Source organism: Sceloporus occidentalis, unplaced genomic scaffold (assembly GCF_023333645.1).
Source record: "Sceloporus occidentalis isolate IW3139 unplaced genomic scaffold, rSceOcc1.0.p SCAF_16, whole genome shotgun sequence".
Classification (NCBI taxonomy): Eukaryota; Metazoa; Chordata; class Lepidosauria; order Squamata; family Phrynosomatidae; genus Sceloporus; species Sceloporus occidentalis.
Genome location: NW_028316996.1, coordinates 2,033,989 through 2,054,892, shown reverse-complemented (window position 1 = coordinate 2,054,892; position 20,904 = coordinate 2,033,989). Strand labels below are relative to the sequence as shown.

Sequence of the window (20,904 nt, the reverse complement as noted above, 5' to 3'; positions counted from 1 at the left end):
CCAAATAGTTTCCCCTCAATTGATATCAAACATCCTGGTTTGTGATTCCCAGGCTATGTTCTTGATCCTTTTTAATATAATTGTACCAAACTGGCTTTTCTCCAGACCCGTGGAAATAAGCCAGAGGAAATGGGGCCTCTGAATATTAAAAAAGAGGTCTGGCAATTACTTTAGTAAGCTCTCAAAAAAACTTGTGAGAATGTCACCTGGTCTGGTGCCTTAGTTATCTTGAGTCTGGCTATGGCTTCTGTGTTAGCTACACATTTTCTAAAATATTACCTTGAGTGAGTCTTAAAACCCTTAGGTATATGCAATAATGTTTCATTTTCCATTTGAACTAAACTATTTTGTGCTTTTGTAGCAATTCTTGTACTTATTGAACCTAAATTATATAGTCTTCTCAGAGGAAGAGGCCATTTTTATATGATAATTTTAAGTAAAATATTACCATTCAAAAGGGATCATAAAAATAAAATATGTGGAATATAGCAATTAAATATTAGACGATATTAGACAAATATGACCTTGCTAAAGTTAAGAGACTTTTTCAAACTATATTGTATTATTTATTTAACTTTTGTTAATATTGGCACATTTCTTGACATTTCATGCTTTTTTAAGGGTGCCTCTATTTTTTCTATAAAATTATAAAATGCAGTGAGCTTATCCATGGACATTGTCAACATATTCGTGTAAGTTTATATAACATGGTGGTAATTATGATAAATAAAGCGTCATAAAGAGTCATAATGAACTCTTGGTCATTTAATGTTTCAGGGTTTTTTTTTGTCCAGCTCTTGCTTCTGGATTACTGGGAATTAACAGGATGTTATAAACACTGAGCTATGGAAATTACAGGAATTAGATTTCCAGCTAACACAGTTATGCAAAGAAAAACACACTTAAGTCTCTGAGGAAATTCCCTATTCTAGCGAATAAAGTTTTTATATTTAGATGAAAGAGTTATTTAAAGTTTACTTAATAACAACCAATTTTACTGTAATCATTATGCAATCAAAATTGTTAAAAAATTCGTAAGGCATTTGTAAGTCACGTCAATGACAAAACTGGCAAGAGTGCAAATGGAACTCAGAATTGTTTCAATAGGCTGAAAGATTGTAATTAATCCCATAAATATTATGCACGTTGTTAGTAAAGAGAAGATCCATTTTCATTTTTTGACTTACGGTAGTTGATTGCAACATAAAAAGATGATCTGTAACTCCACTGGGGATCCAGCAGTACTTTTCATTATAGGCATTACCATAAAAGATCACATGATCTGATCTGACATGTTTTTCAATTACCGTACTATCATGGTGACAACCAACAATGATAGGAAAGACATTTTGTTTTTCAGAGGTAAAGGACATCTACAATTTAAGGTAGCCAACTTCCTCCAATTGTTTCTATAATGTTGTATTGAGTTGTTTTTTTTAGTGGACTGGAGGCTCACACACCATGCTGGGATTGTGAGAGGCAGAAATTGTATAGATCTAGAGCTAGCCCTATGGGCTGGAAGCTGTATGCTTGTTTTAAACTTTATATTTTCAATTAACAAACATGACATTCCCTTTCACAGATAATTCAACTTTTTTTGCATTCCTCTCAGCTATGATTTAATGCTTCATACAAGAATATGTGCTTATTTGTGATTAGTAGGGGGAATTTCCAGCCTTCAGGATCAAACATAAATGTTTTAACCTCTAGCTACTAAAGTGAAATAAATAATATCTCATATTACTACTTAGTACTTACATTTCATAAGATAACATAGGACTTTCAAAGTTCAGTGTTTTCCACAATACTGTGTTTGGCTAGGTGTCCTTGTACTGAACTGTATCCCGAAATAGTATCTTACATTCAAAACCAAAAAGGTTTTCCTTTTAAATATTTAATTTGGCTACATTGGATTTTTTGAACATACCTGGAAACTGTTTGAGACTGCACCGGTTTCAATAATTAAACCATCTGACTTTTTTGGGGGGTTAGATTTAATTTATTAGAAATAGTATATTTTTCCCCATTGCAACATTTATTATAAATTCAATAATTTCAACAATAAACAGCATTGATTTCCCATTGTGAGCTCTAAAATTAGCTGTAATAAATAGGAACCAATGGGTTGTATTTAAAAATGAAATATGGCATCTTCAGCTGTGTAGTGGCCACCTGATGTCTAGTGCAATGACAGGAATGACTATGATGGAGAAAGTAGTTTGTGTACATTGTTTATACGGATATATCTGCAAAGGGATTTCACTCTTACCAATACATGTCTTCATATCCATGCTAGCCATAAATCCATCAAAGCACAAGCACCGGTATTCTCCAGGTATGTTGGTACACTGTCCTCCATCACAGATTTCTGGGTTGTCTTCACATTCATCAATATCTAGTTGAGTATAACATGAAAATTCCAAATTTACTTTCTGTAATCTTTTAGAACATAGCTGTAGAAATGGTTCAATTCAGACAATAATTTTAGCAAACATAAAGGTGGGAAAGCTTGCTAAAATGTTATGCTTCGTTGTCTGATTGAATCTATAATATATAATATCAAAAACAACTTTCACCTACAACCAATCCTTTAGCAGCAAATCTTTTTTAGTCTAATTATTAATCAGTTTTATAAATGGAAACGAATCACCCTGCAAATTCCAATTCATATTCTTATCAAAGGTTCTACATTAAGTAATTGACGACTGTAATTAAGATACAGATGTTAAGGGATAAACTGCTTCTGCCTCCTAAAGTCTGGACTTAAGATGCAAAAGATACAAACCTTGCAGTGTATCAAATGTGATATAATATTAAGCAGATAATATCTCATTCATTTTAACATTTCTTTTTAAATGCATTTTAATTTCCTAATCTGAATCAATAGCATTCACACTGGCTGGTGATATCCCATATTTAAAAGTATATAAATTTAGGTATTAATTTAAGGTCTTTCTATTGAAGAAGTGCATATGTATCTGTATGTTGATACAGCTTGTACATTTGTTTTATTACTCTGTCAGAATGTAGCATTTTAGCATGATTCCATATGACAATTATTATTGTAGTTAAAGCACCATACAGATTTGCTGGACAGTTTCAATGCTACAGCGTTTTATACTTATCCCAAGGTTTCATGCAGTTCATTGAATGCAATGTCCCAAAGATTATTACCTCCACAGGTCATCTTATCTGGCATCAGGGAATATCCATCGAGACAACTGCACTCATAACTGCCCTCTGAGTTAGTACAGTAGCTGTCACATCCTCCATTCATTATTGTACATTCATCAATATCTGGGAAATGAGGATTATGAGATTATGGTCAGTACATCTTCACATTAAATTTCATGCATTAACTCAGATCTACATTAAGACAAAATTGCAAGACAGAGAAGCAGGCAAACATCAGATGATATTTGTGAATCCATAACTAAACCATAGCAAGAATAATTTTGATATAACAGGTAGTCTACTGGATGAAAGCAGAGTCATATGTTCTCTGGTTGCGCTGAATGTGTCTTTGCTTCCTTTTACGTTAGCAATAGAAGTGACTCGGGATGCCAGGGGCATCATGGCATGGTTATTGCGAGTAAATAGAGTAGATAGAGCAGGGTCTATGGTATGTTTAGAAGCAGTATATTGCTCATAGTTGCTACCACTAGCCCACCATGGACTGGAGCAACAAACCCCTTGATGTAGGTATATCACGCAATTTTTCATACAAGCTGTGTTATGGACAATTAACCGTTAGTAGTTTGGTTTCATTTCAAATTTCCACAATATGATAATTTTAAATCAAACTGTCAAATAATCAAACACTAGTCACCTAAATGTACTGTTCTAGTTGGCTGAATAGCCTATGGTTTAACTCAGACATACCTATACAGCCGAGTCTGTCCAGAGTAGCTTGGTATCCTGGATTGCAGGAACACTGATAGGTACCAATCATGTTCACACACCTTCCATTTCTGCAGAGACTGTCACTCAGAGAGCACTCATTAATATCTGCATGGAAGGCATAGCACATAAACTTCCAAGAATATATAAACACTACAAAATTCCATCATTTGGTTATTGAAATAACTTGAGATGATATTTGAATAGACATTTAACCTGATTAAAACCATAAACTCATAGAGATTAAGACATAGATCTAAGAATTGAATATAATGTTCTAATATGCAATGCAGTTGGAACTGAGCATCTTGCATGAGTGCAATAGTGTCTTTCTGGAGTGTCAGGGATATCCCTGGCTCCTTATAGTAGGCTTCACAATTTTTTAGCAGGGCTGTTTATGATGTTTCTTTCATATAACCAACTGCAGTCCAATAATAATTAGTAACTAAAACAAACTGAAAATGTAATGATAAAGTTATAATTAAAATGTAATATAAATAACAAATGATCTATAGTTTTACATTGTGGAGCATTTGGTTTTAAATGCCAGAATGTTATCACATGGGCCCTTGCCTTTGTAAGGTCATCTTAAAACTGCTTATTGGAATGCAGTGCTGTTTTTATGACCTTTAAGCAGTTGTGAAAAGTCCTTCAGGATTCCAGTAATTTAAGTCATAAAACTTATCCCAAACAATGTCTTTATCTCAGTTTTGCGCAGCTGTGTGCAGCTTCATTACCCTTGTGTACGAGGCCAAAGACACTCTCAATGTACTATTTATTTAAGGCTGAACATCTCGGGCTCATTTTCCCATTTATGCCAAAGACTTTTGCGTAGGATCAGAACCTTAATTTGTGCCTCAAACAAGTAGTTTGACTTTTGGTAACTTACCTACACAGGCATCTCCTGATGGTGTCAGTTCATGCCCACTGGGGCAGTTGCACAAAAAGCTCCCTTCTGTGTTAACACATTCCCCACCTCTGCAAAGTAAAGGGTTTCTCTCACATTCATCAATATCTGAAGCAAAAAGAAAACATGTTGAATGGGCAAGTCATACTAACCACATAGTAAAAAGTCTGAATAACTCTTAAAATTAAACCACCAACTAGTGGTCACAGCCTCTAAAGGACAATTCTTTATCCAGACCGGCTGATCTGGTGACAAGTTTTAAAACTTTGTACCAGAATAGCACTTTATAAATAACCCCCCAAAAACCCAGTAACAGACTGCATTTAAAACACAATTATTAGTACTATATAATAATTGTAATGTTATTTTTTATCACAAGTCTACAAGAGAAAATCTGCAGCTGGTGGAATTATGGCCCTCAAGGAACAGACTTTTTTTTTTATAGTGCGTGATTTCATGTCATTTTCAGATAAAAGTGGTAAATAATTGGAACCAAGAGGGAAACATACTTTTCCTGGAAATAAATATTACACTTAATACATTACTTAAAAAATGCAGTTCTCCAACTTACCCATGCAGTTCTTCATCATCATGAAGCCACTTTCAAAGCCTTCAAAGCATTCACACTCAAAGCTGCCTGGTGTGTTGACACAAGTACCACTACCACACAGGTCAGGAGAGATACGGCATTCATCAATATCTAGTTTAAAAAAAGGCGATATAATGAATATCATGTAAATATTTTTTTTAAACTGGTGTAATGCGGTCTAAAAGTCACCTATACCAGACTCTTCAGACCTACTTGGCTATGAATACATGGTTGCTCAAGCATCACAAACTAGCCACCCATTGCCTTCAAATGTGTTAATATGGCCATCTTTGGAAAACACATTTGCTGTATTATAAAACATTTGGTAGTGTCAGATCATCCAGACATTTCTAAAGCAGCATTCCATTTATGTTACAGTATTGACTGTATCTTAATGCACACTTTATCTCTGGGTCACATTGTTAGGGAAGGCTCCTTCAAAAGAAATTTTGTGTCTTGATTAGATAAGGCAAAAAAATAATAATTAGTCATTAAAAGAAAAAAGCCTCATTGCCAATCATTTTTTTAATCGTCCCAATGCATTACGGTCTATCTGATATAAAGGATATTGCAAAGAATGAAACAGCTGTGCTGATTGAATCTTCCCACTGCTCTGGTGAAAAGACCGCTTTAAGTACTCTGTAGAGGACCATTAGTTGCAGCTCCTAATGAGTTAAATATGAAAACTGTATAGCTTAACAATAATGGACAGTGAATATTTGTACATGCAAAAAAAAGCCTGCCTGGAAAGCGGACTAAACTGGAGTATATGTTTTTACCTGTGCAGTTTCTTTCCTCCATATCCAACGCAAATCCACTGTTGCACTTGCATTTAAAGCTTCCGATTGTGTTTCTGCATTTCCCATTAGTGCATATTCCAGGGAAAGCTTTACACTCATTGACATCTGTAAGAAGAAGAAACTATTTTCATATCTAAATCTAAAAACGAAATTATTAAAAATTCTTCAGTTGAAATCTTCATTTTTCACACATGTATGTGTATTCCTTTTTGCCCAAAAAAGCAAAACAACATACTTTAATAACTTAATAAGGCAATTACTCTACCAATATTATTCCATAATTATGTATGGAAATATATAACGCAGAATTGTTCACTATTATTTATAAAAAGCATTTATGTTACACGATATCTAATTCTACTTGGGAATTTAGTAAGACAAACCTACAAGTACTTAATATATACTGTGATAACCACCTGTGCATAATACACAGGTATAACTTTAAACTCAATTTTTGTAGGAAAAAATGAAGTACGCACCCGCCAGATTAGGTCACTGGCTGGTGACTGGTGAGACTAATCAATGCTCAGTGCCTTAAAGGGTCATTAGTAATTGGTTAGGTAATAATGTTAGTTTAAGAGCTTTTAAAAATAAAATAAATATTGTAACATGGAAAAAAAAACTGTAACCACACTCAGATCACCTGTTAGTTTAGGCCACTGACATTGATCTGTGAATTTGACCTAAAAGGACGCTAATCTGTGATCAGATAGTAATCAGTTATGTAATAAAATGTACAAATAATTATTTATTTTTATGAATAATGTGTATGTGTGTTTTTTACCTGCATGATCTCTCTCTTTCTCTGACTCTCACTGATGAGAGGGGGAGAGATCATCTGCTGCGGAGACCAGGAAGCATATTTGACTCTGCGCCCTACTTTTCAGGACTCTTAAAATGGCTTAATCATAATGACTATTATACCAGACATTTTACTGTATGTATGTATGTGTGTATTTTAACTTATATAGTGCTAACAAATGTACTTGGTGCCTTACAGTGTGACAAAGGTGTGAGGTGCAACAAACGCAGTACAATAGTGAGACATTATGATTGGGGTACACTAGGCTACATATTAGGGAAGGAGGTTCCTGTCCCGTGGAGCTTAGCTTCTAAGTATTATAATTGGGTCAGACATACATTCTGGAGGAGGAAATTAGTTACATTTATAAAATGATGATAATATATTCATCTAGTATTCTTGTCAATAAAACAAAGTAACTTTATAAAAAAATATTTGTTTTGTTTACCTTTATAAAATGGTCTTCCGGAAAGTACATCTCCTCTGTTAGTAAAGCCAGGACCTCTAGGACATAGCGCCACATATTCATTAGTGCCCGGCTTTGGACAAGCCTCGCATTCTGCACCCCAAGCTGCTCCAACAGCGCAACAACAAGCATCAAGACGAAATCTGCCAGGAACTGGGTGAACACATTCATCCTCATCCCATTTCAGGAAGCACTGCTCCATGCGCAGGTCTGCAAGGAATGTTGAAGAAACAAAATTGAAGAAATACCAATGAGAAGGACCAGATTTCGTATGGGATTGAATAGAGACATGGTTAAGGCAACATATATGTACCTGGTGTAAAGAAAAGCCAATATTGATGCATATATAAGGGTCTAACTCAGAAACAAAACAAAGAGTTCACAATTTATGTAAGGATACAAAAAAAATCAGGGAACATAATAAAAGTCAGTTAGATTGACAACCATGTGAATTAAAACCAACTCATATAAAGAGTAACTTATTTAATTACTTTCTAACACAAGAGAGAGGAATTTTGTATTACCTATACAGAGTCGTCCTGTTCCATCCAAGGTCAGCCCATCTGGGCATTCACATATGAAAGATCCTTTAGTGTTAACACAGAGCCCATTGGGACACACACCGGGAAACACTTCACACTCATTGACATCTAAAAACATATTAAAACATATTAAATATTGTTTTTCTTGATGCTTACTTCTGGCATTGAGTTCCGCCAAGTTAGTGCTATAAATAGGGTAGTACGAAGACAATGTACCATCAATGAGGTTATTTAATTTTTCTCCTGGAGTGACCTACATTCTCTTATTTTGCCCAGGAAAATAATAGTATTTTGATACCCCTAGCTATAGTCGTACATGCCTCAGTCCATATTTCCTCCCCAGTGAATCACACTATACATTGTCTAGCTAATGGGCTGGCCAGTATCAATAATCTACCTGCACTTGCCTCTCAATTTGTGCGGATTACCAGAAGTAATACTACCTTTCCATGTCTAAGTTCTGAACTAGCGTATATATCCTTCAAAATAAGTGTTGGCAGAGTTCGATACTGGGAAGATGAATTCCAGTACTCTTTCTGAGACAGATCTAAAAGTGTATTTCCTCAAATAAACTAGTGAATTCTGGAACTCCTTTTGAGTACTGATGGCAAGAGTGAGAGTTTGCTGGAACATCAAAGATTGTCAGTCCTAACTATCAGAAATTAGATGACTGCATTCACCAGAGGAGCTGAAATTTTCCTGAGCTCACTTTCTGAAGGGCTGAGCTGGTCCTATATAACGTATAGTTAACGTGGCAAGTTTCCTTGAATCACTAGCTGTCACTCCTGCAGGTGAAGGTTTGCGTTACTCCTGTTTATTTATAGTGAAGCCAGGTAGATGAATGTTCAACTTTCCTGTATACTCTTGTGTTATTGAATACGGTGTATTTATGTGTGTAATAAGCACATGGATAAATCAGTTCACACATCAGAGGCGTGCCACACTGCCACACAGAGGTCCCAAGTCTTCTGGAAATCTCCTATCTCTCAATGTCTCCCTACCTTCTCCACCGACCGCTCCCATGGTTCTGTCTCCCACAGCTCTACTTTTTCTCTTGCTTCTTCTTTTCCTATCTTCATTCTTCATCCACTTCTCCCTAGTATCAGCTCCATTAAGCAGGCCTCCTAGAGTACTTCCGCAAAAGGGAGGAGCCACATCTTCAATCTACCCTGTTCCTCCAATCAGGGGAGAGGGTTTACGTCGCCCTTTTGAGGAAGTGATCCGTGAGGCCTGGTCAGTTGAGCTGATACCAGGGATAAGCGGACGATGAAAGAAGACAGAAGAAGATGAGGCAAGAACAGGAGCTGAGAAGTGAGAATGAGTGAGTGCGTGAAAGAGTTTGAGTAAGTAATTTATAAACCACGTCAAGTATTATTCTTTTGTGAAGTCCTCCACATCTGCCATTGTGCATGAACAAATATTGATCACGTCAGTATTTAGATGCTAAATGAATCAAAAAGTCACCTTCGCATGAAACACCTTTGACCCGGGCAAATCCTCGTGGGCAGGCAGTATCTAAAATGTTAAGACAAAAATAAAATGAAAATTTTAGTATTATATATATATATATATATATATATATATATATATATAAACCTGCACTTTATAATTCCCAATTTTGAGCCTAACTCCCTTTAATCTTAATATTATCTTTGTATGAGCAAAGAGTACCTCCAAACATAATTATCAATAAATACACTTTTCTCACAAAATATTGTATACTTTGTCTCAAATTGCAAATCAATTTAAATTAGCAGTATATATCTTTGTTATGTTACCTATTTCACATCGTTCACAAGGGCTTCCCCATGCTGCTCCAAGGGTAGCACAACATTCAGATTTCAGTGTTGCTCCATTAATGTTAACTTCACATCTGCCATCTTGAATATTGAGCCAACATGTTCCCTTAAGGCTATCTGCAGTGACCAAAATAAATGAGAAAATATAAAGTTTATGCTTAAACAAGATTGTTTCTGTAAGGCTTTTCAACATTTAATACAATTACAGCCTTCCGGTAAAATATGGGATTGTGACAAACCTACAGATGATATTTACCTATGCAGATCAGACCAGTAGAATCCAACTTGCTTCCAGGAGAACATTCACAATTGAAAGAACCTAGGATATTTCTGCAAGCCCCATTAACACATGGACTACTTTCACATTCATTTATGTCTGCAAAATACATATACGGAAAAAAAACAACATTATTGTTATAGACGCCTTATGTGGAAAAAGTTGAAATGAATATATTAAAATGCATGCCAAAATGTCTGCCTAATCTTCAGTGTACATTTCTTAAGGGATTTTGTTATGTGTTGTGGTAGGGTTTAGCATAATGATGTGTGTATAACTAAAACCGACATTTTATATTTTGACATATAATAAAATTTTGGCTGAGTAGCCTGAGACAGATTTTTTTTTAAATCGGGATTCAAAACTAATTGTCTTTTGAGACATGAAGCTCAGTTTTCATGGAAGGGTTGTTCATTCTGTGTCATATCGTGCTGTGCACAAACAGAAAGACTCTATTGTTTCAATCATTTTCTGCCAGACTCCACCAGCTTTTGGGCACATTATTTAAATCTACGGGCACAAAATTTCATATTGTACTCTGATGATTTTGTCTGAACAATGATCCCGTTTTCACAAATGTTAATAGAAGTTAGGATTTGGTGACCAGATGTCTCCACTTTCATGGGACAGTCCCCTAATTGAGACCTTTGTCCCTGGGCAGAGGCAGCCTTTACATGAGTCCTGGTGGGTCCATGGGACCCAGGCAGCACTTTGACAGGGGCAACAACTTGCCACCCAAGGCATGTTCATTTTCAGGATAGATTAATTGAGAAGGCGAAGCGTCCGCAAATCTATCTGCATTATACTCTGCCCTTTTTGCGGAAGTGCACGGAGAGGCCAGAATAATCTGGATAGATTCACGGCTAGGTTCCTGAAGAAGTGGACAAAGAAAGAAGACACAGGGAGAAAAGGACGAAGAATGAAGAAATAAGATAGAGGAACAAGAAGAGACAAGCGAAGAAGCTGAGCTGTGGGGAAGGGGCAGTCGGCAGAGAAGGTAGAAAGACATTGAGAGAGTGAGTGTCAATGAGAGTATGAGAGTGCGTTAGTGAGTGTGAGAGCATGAGAATTTATTAATGAGTTGTGATCCTGCACCCACACAGGGTACCAAACAGCACGGTCCTCTAGGGTATTAACGCCACATCTCAGTTAGGTAATCACCCACGATTTATTTGTAGTCCACGTATGAAGATATTTACAGGATTACATAGAACACAAATTCGCTACAAACAAAAGCCTAGCTCGTCTGAGCTCGTCGCTTACTAACATATAACTCCCTCACTACTAAGGGTCTAAACTAAAACAAAACATAATCCCACCAACCTCTTTGATGGTCTCCTTTGTGCATAGCAAGCTCTGCTGCTTCCAAACAAACTCTCTCTCCCCCTCTGTCCAGCAGGTCAGGTTATATTGCAGTCAGTGCAGCTAATTACTTGCAGCTGACCAGTGCATTGGAGTCAGCTTAAACTCCCGGCCTGGAACCCGTGTCAGTCCAGGTGCATGTAAACTGCGGGGTGGAGCACCAGCCTGCCCTATATGTCGTAGAAAACCCTGCAAAATCGAGGGGGAATGTATACCCCTTCCACGACAACACCCCGCACCTTGTTACAGATGATATAACATAATGGAAGTGGGTCTGGTTTTGGTGGGCATGGTTTTGGTGGAGGAGCAGCATTTTATCCTTGGACTCAGGCAGCACTATGTCTTGGGCCCGGAATATTCCTGGGTATTATTTTTACCTGAAAATTTCCCCTGAACCCATATTTAGCTTAAAAGTAAATTATCTTTCAAATGTATACAATTATTTTTCCTTAAATGGCCTGATAAAATCTAAAATATCAATCCATAATCAAACAACCATAACAAATGAAAGCTATAAAAACAAAGCTGGCATTATACAGCTACACTGCGACAAGGGTAAAGAAAGCCCTGCTAGATAATATTCTATTAACTATAATTTAAAAGAAGATCATGTAGGATTTACAATAAACATTTACAATGTGATATTGTAGGTGGACAGACATTTTAAACCAAACAAATATGACTTCTGAGAAAAATTGACTGTGTCTAGGTTTTGTGTAGGAATCATCTTATAAGCCTTATAAAGTTGTAACAAGTAAGACAATAAGAGTAATAAAAGCAAAAATAACTAGTCTCTTGGAAAAAGCTGTTACCTTCGCAGGTTTCAGAATCCGTTCTAAACAAGTATCCTTTGGGGCAAACACAATTGTAACTTCCTGGTGTATTCCGGCAGAGTCCATTGTCACAAAGCAGTCTGTTCACTAAGCATTCATCAATGTCTGCAAAAGAAAATGGCATAGTGAGTCTTCTCAAACAAAATCTGGTTAGCTCAAAAAAGTGAATAGTTTAAAACCATCATAACACATCATCCCCTAAAGGGGTCGTTTTTTGTCCAAGGCAGCCTCACCAAAGAAGAATTTATATTACATTTGTTGTGAGTACTTTAACATGGATTCTTAGGCAATGTTAGATCCCACAGTGTTCACTGAGCCTAAGCTGGAGCTGACTGGTGGTAAGTATATTACATGGCAAGAGATGTGTTGGTCAAACACATTGCCTGTACAGCAACTAGTAAGGGGATGGGGAAAGGGCCAAAAACATGGAAGAACTAGTAGGCTGTATTGAGAAAAAATATTACAATGAAACTTGGGCTTGTCAATAGAAATGTTAACACATTTGGAACTGTGGATACTTCTACAGGATAACCCTCTCACTGTTTGGGAATAAAACAAAGTTTCTTCTTCTACAAATTTTGAACAAAATAAACCTATAAAACTTAAAAAAGATTAAGGGAGCCAGCCAAGGGGGCCATGTTTAGCTGCTGACCTTAGATTCCACTTTGCAAACTTTAAACCTTATATTCTTGAATCTAATTATGAAAAGCACAACAATAGCATAAGTAAAGGAATTTATATATGCTAAAAGCTGTGTTTAGCAGAGGTGAGCACCATAGGATAAAAGACCATTTAAAAATGACTCTAACATGCATTAGAACATAAAATAAGATATAAAAAAAATGGTAAATTTGCCTTCAGTAAGCAAAAAAAAAAACCTTTTAAAAATGCTACAATATTTTCAATCAGCCCTTTGGCCTCATGTGAGTTGATGAAAATGACACGATTAAATATCATCTTAACTGTATATTATGATGAAAATGCTTCATGTGTCAAAAAAGATCACTTGATCTATAATACGTTCAAGTTAACAGCTGCAAAATTCCAAACAGATGCCAAGAAATATCTGTTTGTTTGCATTGCCACAAAATATGCACGGAATTGAAAGAAAACCACATTTAATGGTCTAGCCTTTTTGCTCTTCACCGCAAAAGCACAATATTTTACGACAAAAGATTAAAAAATGATATCCAGCCAAAAAAAACTCAGGTGCCAAAATGCATAGCTCTATATTTTTGAATCTTCAAATGTTAGCTGTAGCATTGGTCTTTTTTAATATTTATTTTGTGGAATCATTTGTTTTTACTGCCACAATTCTGCTAACTGTTCCAAAAAGGCTGTTTAAAACGTAACCTTTTTGACAGTAAGATGTCTAGGTGCACTAGAAGTGTTTTCAAACGAATAGGAAATAAAGGGTTGAGTTGACAAAGTGTTTATATATTGCATTACAACATAATGTAGTGCTGCTTTATTCACTATTCATGAACAAACTGTTATCCATCCAGTAGAGATATCCAGGAAAAATGTGATACCGTTGGACTTCAAGAACTGGATTGAGGACCACCAGCTTTTTGGGTATGATGTAAAAAAAGGTTCCCAAAGATCCCAAAGCATACTAAACAAAGGGTAACTTTTCTAATAAAAAGGTACAGGTCTGCGTGAGCCTTTTCAGAGCACAGTCCCATGAATCAGACTGAAATTTATCTATGGAATAGTCCCCTGCAAACTACTTGGTAAAGGTCAATTATATTTCCAAAATGCTTCCAATGCCATAAAATGTACTTAAAGTAGTGAGGTTTGGTCATATGAAATCTGGGGAAAAATGTAAGCATGTTTGCAAACTGTCCCACTTTGGATAAATAAAAAAAGTCACCCCCTGTCTTAAATTATGTTTAAGTTAAGACACCAAAGTTCTACTAGACATCCAATACATTACATTTACGCAGTGGTGTCACTAGGGTTGGTGTCACTGACATTGGTGGGTGGTCACGCTGACATCGGTGGAAACACCCCCATTTGAAGGAAAAAATGGGCAGGGAGCGGGGCGTGTGAAGAGCCCACTCCAGCGACCTGGATGATTCAGGTCTTGACCCGAAGAACCGGAGGAGCATCGCTCACCCGGCAATCTCCGGGTCAAACGCAGAGAGTTCCCTGCCTGGTGTGGTGTCACCCCCAGTAAGGTGTCACCCGGGTGCGGTCCGCACCCCCCGCACCTGGGTTGTGACGCCACTGCATTTATGTAAAGCGCCTGAAGACACCATATCTCTATTACAATAGGGGAGAGTGAAACTATCATTAACACACTACAAAACATGCTGTTACATTTTATCCATGTTTCTGTCCAGCCATAGCAAGACAATATTGGTTAAACATATAATTGCATAAAAGATGTCCTGGGAAAAAAAACAAATTCAGGCTTATTTAGTAAAGTGGCATGTGAACTGTCTCCTACTTGCTGAATGATGTGTGTATATGTGACGTACTGGAAACATGGAAAGAGTGTTGTCCTTCAACAGCTATACCAGCAACTATATTTCTAAATTGAACAGGGTCATCAACTTGGTGCGACCCTCATGACAATCAGCACAAATACTATTGACTCTACTATTTATCTAGATTATATTACATGCTGATTGTTTATCCCAATAATTTTCAAGGGAGGGGGAAGAAAATGTAAATATAGCTGTTATATTGTAGTTAGGCAAACAGGAATTGCCTGCTTGTGGCCCTTGACGACTGGAGTTGTGCATTCTTATCTGAGATCAACAATCCAAATCAACAAACTTTTTTTGGACATAAAAAAAATAAAAAAGGATTGACATGTTTAAGTGATATCTATTAACTCACCAATACAAGCTCTTCCAGAAGAATCAGATTCGTAGCCGCTATTGCAATTACAGCGGAACCCCCCATGTAGGTTTTCACAAACCCCATTAGAACAGATGTCAGGGTCCAGTGCACATTCATTGATGTCTATAATAGAACATTCATTTTACGGGTTTCATACAGATTTGAATTTTGACAAGTGCAAATCAGTAATGTAAGCAATTCGACATGAATATGCATTCGACTGAAAACATTTTTCCTTATCTAAGAATACAAGAACTGGTAAACCTTAAATGTTAGATATACCTCAAGAAATGCAAAATGCAATATAATGTAAGAACAAGCATTAGGATAAGGAATGTGATGATGAGGAAGACCAATATTCACTAATACCCATTCAAATGAAGCAAAAAATTAACTAAGTGGGTAATGGTTTGAGTGAATGACTAATGAATGATATTTGGAATAACTATAAGTAGTAAGATTCTTACCACTTAATAAATCAATTGTGCTAAGTATCTCACCTTAGCAAAATGCCACAGCAAACTGACAGCAGGATACAAATTAGATAACAGAAGCAGAGACACCATCATTGGTGAGAAATATAGGAAAGAGAAGGATGAAAGAAAAGGTAATTAAGAATAACTTTAAAAAAAATTTAAAGGAGCAGAAACATTCATTTTTATTATGTCTACCATGTTGTCGATAATTGCTTACCAGAATTAATTATAAATAAAATATAATTTTTTGTGTTCCAAAATGCTAAGAAAAAACTACCATCTGGGTGGGTCAAAGCATTCCCCAGCATGCACTTTGAATGCCTGTTGTCTCAATTGGGCTATTAGTGTTTATCTTTTAAAATATCTGTTACTTGTGTTATAGCTGCTTTTCTGTGCCTCGACGGAAAAACTGTGCTTGATTCATGCCTCAAATTCTAAATTGCATGAGAACAAATCGCTAATTATGTAAATGAATTGCATTCTATATCACTTGTGTCATATTTCGACTGCAATAAAACAAAACATTGTAAATAAATATTCAATTTATGTACACTTCAGTCTAGTAAATTATTTCACATTACCTCGTCCATCGACAGTTAGACCAATGCCGCCACTGCATAGTCCTTGAAATTCATCTGTATTGCAAAATAAAACACGGTTTAGAACAAGGGATATGGTACACCTCTTCTCTTTCAGGCTCCCTGTCTTGTATTTCCCCTCTCACCCTTTTTTTCTTTTACGTTTCTTACTATTCTACCTGTTCCTCTGAATCCATCCTTCATTGTTATTTCCCTTCTTTTCACAATATTCTTCAAGTGCCCATTGCAGTGTGGAAGTGTTCCACAAAGCTGTACCTCCATAATAGTGGCCTTGATGAGGCAACTATCTAACAACTGCTTAATAAGAAAAATAGGATTTTGTCAAATCAGCAACTCACCAGAATTTCGTGGAGGGCATGGATGGCAAGGTTCTCCAAACCCATAATCTGGATTAGCACAGCAACATTCAGATTTGGTCACAGCTCCTGGAAAAGGACGAACACAAAGTCCTTTCTTGATCGCTCCGTAGCAGGTGCTGCGCATATGTGTATCTAAAGGATTAAAAAAAAACAAAAAGAAAACCATTTTTCAAGTCTGTCAAATTAATGTTAATATAAAACAGATTAATAAAAGGCTGCAATAGCAATTGACATCCATTTGGTTACAGATCAAAACAATAGACAAAAATGCCTAATGAATTGGAAATAATAAACATGAATTAAATATTTAAAAAATATGCACTTCCAGCTGTGCTCAAACCATCCTACCTAGAAAACAATGTTATTGAAGTAAAGCTGTTTCTCTGGCTTGTTGAAAAACACTTACATTTTTATATATTTGAATCCATATTTGGCAATCAAGCCTTACTTTTATATTGGAGTCTATGTATCATAGAGTTTGCTATAAAAATACCATATGATGTGTCTGTAATAAATGACTTACCCACACAAACACGACCATCTACTCCAACAACTAGTCCTGGTGGACAATCACACCGGAAAGAGCCTTCAGTGTTGATACAATGTCCATTCATGCAAATGCCTGGTGTCTGACATTCGTCTACGTCTAAAGGAATTGTATATAATAAAATTAGAAAAATCTGCAATAAGGATCCATTGTTCTAACTCGGAATCCTACGTCGCCACAAATAAGTACAGAGTGCAGACAGCCCTTGTTACATTGACAATAAACAGCACTTTGGCTGCACCATGGCCTGGTTAGTGCTCAAAAAAGTAATAAAGAGAACCACATAATGCTTTGATCTCAACGAAAAAAGATTCAGAAAAAGGGTGCTACAACAATTTAAGGTCAACATACTATTTTGCCGCAACTAAGGTTTTACTTATTTGTTATACATACCAGTACAATAGCGCCCATTTCCAGCAAGCACAAAGCCAGGTTTACAGATGCATTTGAAGCTGCCATCCTCGTTTATACACATGCCGTTTAAACACATATTTGTTGTGGCACATTCATCATGATCTAGAAACATTGGAGTATTAAAGTTTAAATGCTGATTAGCCATTAAATTAAGCTGTTTCATATAAAAAAATAATAATTTAGAATGAGAACTGATAAAAAAAATGAATGCTGAATAGGTCTTCATTTTTTGTAAGAATGTTTGGTTAGAGGGGACATCTGGTCACTCTGGTACTAGAAGCTCCTGAGCTGCAGCTCACGTTAACTCACATTATAACGAACAGAGTTATAATTAATTCATTGCTGGATTTACATTGCTGTCTCCATAGGGTGGGGGCTGGCATTTTCTGGAAGGGGGAGGCAGGTACAGCTGAGTGGCCCCCCAACCCATTCCCCACCCCCCAGTAACATACAAACTAGCACACACTATAGCAATTGCCCCACCTGTTCCTCGGGCCAGCCTGCCCCTTCTCTCCATAGGCACAAAGGGATTGATTCACTTATGTGGTTTAGAATACTACCTACAGGAATATGTAGTTCCTACTGTAAAGTTTGGTGGAAGAGGGATAAAGGTCGGGCCAGGTTGAAGGGTTTGGGTCCCTTAGTTCCAGTGACGGATAATGTTAATGCTACTGCATACAAAGATATTTTAGAGAATAGTATGCTTCTAACTTTGTGAATTCACTATCCATTATAATAGGCCTTTCCTGGCAAGTTTATCTGTAAGCGGATTGAGTTGTATAATGTATACTTCAGTGTATAATGTATAATCAGTGAGATGACTTAGAACAAATCTAACTGATAGAAATTTAAATGTCACATTTCTGGTACAAAATCACACTGGCTCTTCATAATGTAAAGTGAAGTCAGTGAAACCGCAACTTTACTGCAAACTCACCATTTGGTGAGATTACTGGTCCTCTAAAGGCAAAGTTGCACGGAGTATGTTTTAAAACAGGTGGCGCGCAACCAGAATGGGAGTGCAATAAATAGGAATAGGCAGGCTATCATTTTACTGACACCACTGAAAAGGTGACCCCCTTGGGAACATCACTAGTCTCTCCTTATAGAAAGAGTGCAATACAACATGCTTAAACTTTCCTTAAGAAATAGCTTACCAACTGCAATCTTTTAAAAAATGAGAATCAATATTAAAGCAGAAGCCCCATGATAACCATGTAACAACCAGATAGGGAGATTTTTTTCTGCTTCAAAAAAATAAATAACATTTGAGTAAAATATAATGAAAACAAGTGAAAATGAATAAATATTGAAACAGGAGCCATGATTGTTGTGTATTAAAAGTGAAAACATATATTAAATAAATATCAAATGGTTTCTGTGATGTCAACATTGTGAAGAATGCAACTGGTTTTAAGTAATGGATGTCATGAGTCCTGATAAAGAAGGAGAGTAACATTATAAATAAAATAATATTTTGAGGAACTTTGCTAGGTCAGTAAACATCCTTAGTTTTTTTTCCCAGAAATCAAGAAATATGTAAGCCTTGGAATCTACATTGGGGATTTAATAAATATTAAGAACTGCTCATAATCCGCCATGATGTCTCCAGATAACATCATATAAAACAATGAAAACATTTTATAAAAATAATATGTTTATAGATGTCTCATTTTAATTGCTTCATACATAATCCTTTTATTAAAAGTACTTTGCGTTAATACATTTCAATTACTTCCTTATATTAAAAAAAAGTAGAAACCAAATAATCTGTTATTACTGTGAGGTATATGTAAGTATATTCAGTATGTATGTAATAATAAGAAATGTTTACCTGCACAGTTTTTCCCATCGGGCGTAAGTTCAAACCCAGCATTACAAATACACTGGAAACTGCCCTCTGTGTTAACACAACGGCCATGTTTACAAAGAATACCATTCTGAATGCATTCGTCGATATCTATGTTGTGAGAAGAAGTAACAGATCAATTGATGACGTTATTTGTAATAAAGTATAGTTACAAAGTGCAATACAGAAACATGCATGAATGAGGTGCTGGATTAATATCAGGTTTTTTGGGACATTTGGTTTTTTTTGCCATCCCCGTGGATTTTTTGAGATGCCACATTAAAGTACTCACTAAAATTTCAACTAACTTTTACTTTTTTTGTGGTAAAGTTGAGTTCTGTTAAAACTTGTGTTGGGTTTTCTAACTTCATGGTGCCCATGTTGAGCCAAAGTGTGCTGTCAACTATATTATTTTTCTAAATAAGCGAATATTTGTGAATGTAATATTTGCATATTTACACACAACTCATTCATCAGCTCATTACACACAACTCATTCATCATTCAACTATATTGTCTCTGCAATATTGTTTATCAAGAACTTTACTTTCTCATTTCCTACCACAACTACATCAGAAGAAGAGTTGCCTGGTAGGTTCTGTCTCCTATCGGACAGCCTCATGTTAATGCAACATTAAAATAATTTTACAAACTAGAAGAAATAGAAGATGTGCAGGTTGTACCTCCTAATCTATGCTTCATTCGTGGCAGAGTTGGAAGGGGCCAGGGGGTCAATTTAAAGATTCCAGGGCAGCTTCAGCTTTATTTTATGATTAACATTTAATTCCATATGTAGCCACCAGGATGATGAGACTAAGAAGTGACCAGCCATCCTCTGCTTCTTAAAGTGCCAGAAGAGGCTTTTGTCTTCATTATAGATAATATCTCCATATACATTACAAAATACTCATGAATTAAATATTTTACAAATGATATAATTTAATTTAAACTACAAAATCTTGCCTACCATTTATTTCATCTGGACACAAAAAATTGTAAAAATAACATATATGACAAATAATAATGCACACAATGTTCTCAATGACTTTAAAAAATATTAATAAAAGTTTTGTTTACAATTGTTACTAGCTTAATCCTATCGTTATATACTTGACATTCATTTCTGAACTTTCTAGCTAATCCTTTGAACTCAACATCTGTTAATCTTGGCCTCAAAAGTTCATTAACATGACTTACCAACGCAGGCTTGTTTTGTGGGAGTTCTTTGAAACCCTGAATGGCATTTACAATAATATGATCCAGGTGTGTTAACACAATCACCATTAGTACAAGGGTTTGATGTACACTCATCAACATCTGTTTGAAGTCATAAATAGATAATTAAAATCCAGAATAGTGAATTTGAAAGCATGTCATGGTAAATAGCTAACTGTAAAACTGCAGTGTTCCCTTTCACACAAAAAGGCCAGAGCGCTGAAAGAAACCGCTATTTTTCTTACCTGGCCTCATTAATGACATGAAATTAGCTATTCTGCTACAACATGCCTGGTGCTGTAAATTAAGTCGTTTTGGA

The 20,904-nt window shown here is 36.0% G+C and overlaps 1 protein-coding gene across 1 annotated transcript in view; it reads right to left on the bottom strand.

Annotated features, from left to right (window-relative positions):
- The window catches only part of LOC149302936 (fibrillin-2-like), a 104,953-nt gene that overhangs the window by 33,692 nt on the left and 50,357 nt on the right, over window positions 1–20,904 (bottom strand). Inside the window, exons 11-29 of the mRNA XM_089481712.1 lie at window positions 20,568–20,687; window positions 19,357–19,482; window positions 17,502–17,624; window positions 17,085–17,207; window positions 16,541–16,693; window positions 16,185–16,238; window positions 15,125–15,250; window positions 12,257–12,382; window positions 10,062–10,181; window positions 9,785–9,922; window positions 9,471–9,521; window positions 7,989–8,114; window positions 7,447–7,674; window positions 6,176–6,301; window positions 5,379–5,507; window positions 4,790–4,915; window positions 3,883–4,008; window positions 3,175–3,297; window positions 2,270–2,395 (exon numbers count right to left, since the gene is read on the bottom strand). Coding sequence (XP_089337838.1) covers window positions 2,270–2,395; window positions 3,175–3,297; window positions 3,883–4,008; window positions 4,790–4,915; window positions 5,379–5,507; window positions 6,176–6,301; window positions 7,447–7,674; window positions 7,989–8,114; window positions 9,471–9,521; window positions 9,785–9,922; window positions 10,062–10,181; window positions 12,257–12,382; window positions 15,125–15,250; window positions 16,185–16,238; window positions 16,541–16,693; window positions 17,085–17,207; window positions 17,502–17,624; window positions 19,357–19,482; window positions 20,568–20,687 — 2,370 coding nt within the window. The remainder of the gene's footprint in view (window positions 1–2,269; window positions 2,396–3,174; window positions 3,298–3,882; window positions 4,009–4,789; window positions 4,916–5,378; window positions 5,508–6,175; window positions 6,302–7,446; window positions 7,675–7,988; window positions 8,115–9,470; window positions 9,522–9,784; window positions 9,923–10,061; window positions 10,182–12,256; window positions 12,383–15,124; window positions 15,251–16,184; window positions 16,239–16,540; window positions 16,694–17,084; window positions 17,208–17,501; window positions 17,625–19,356; window positions 19,483–20,567; window positions 20,688–20,904) is intronic.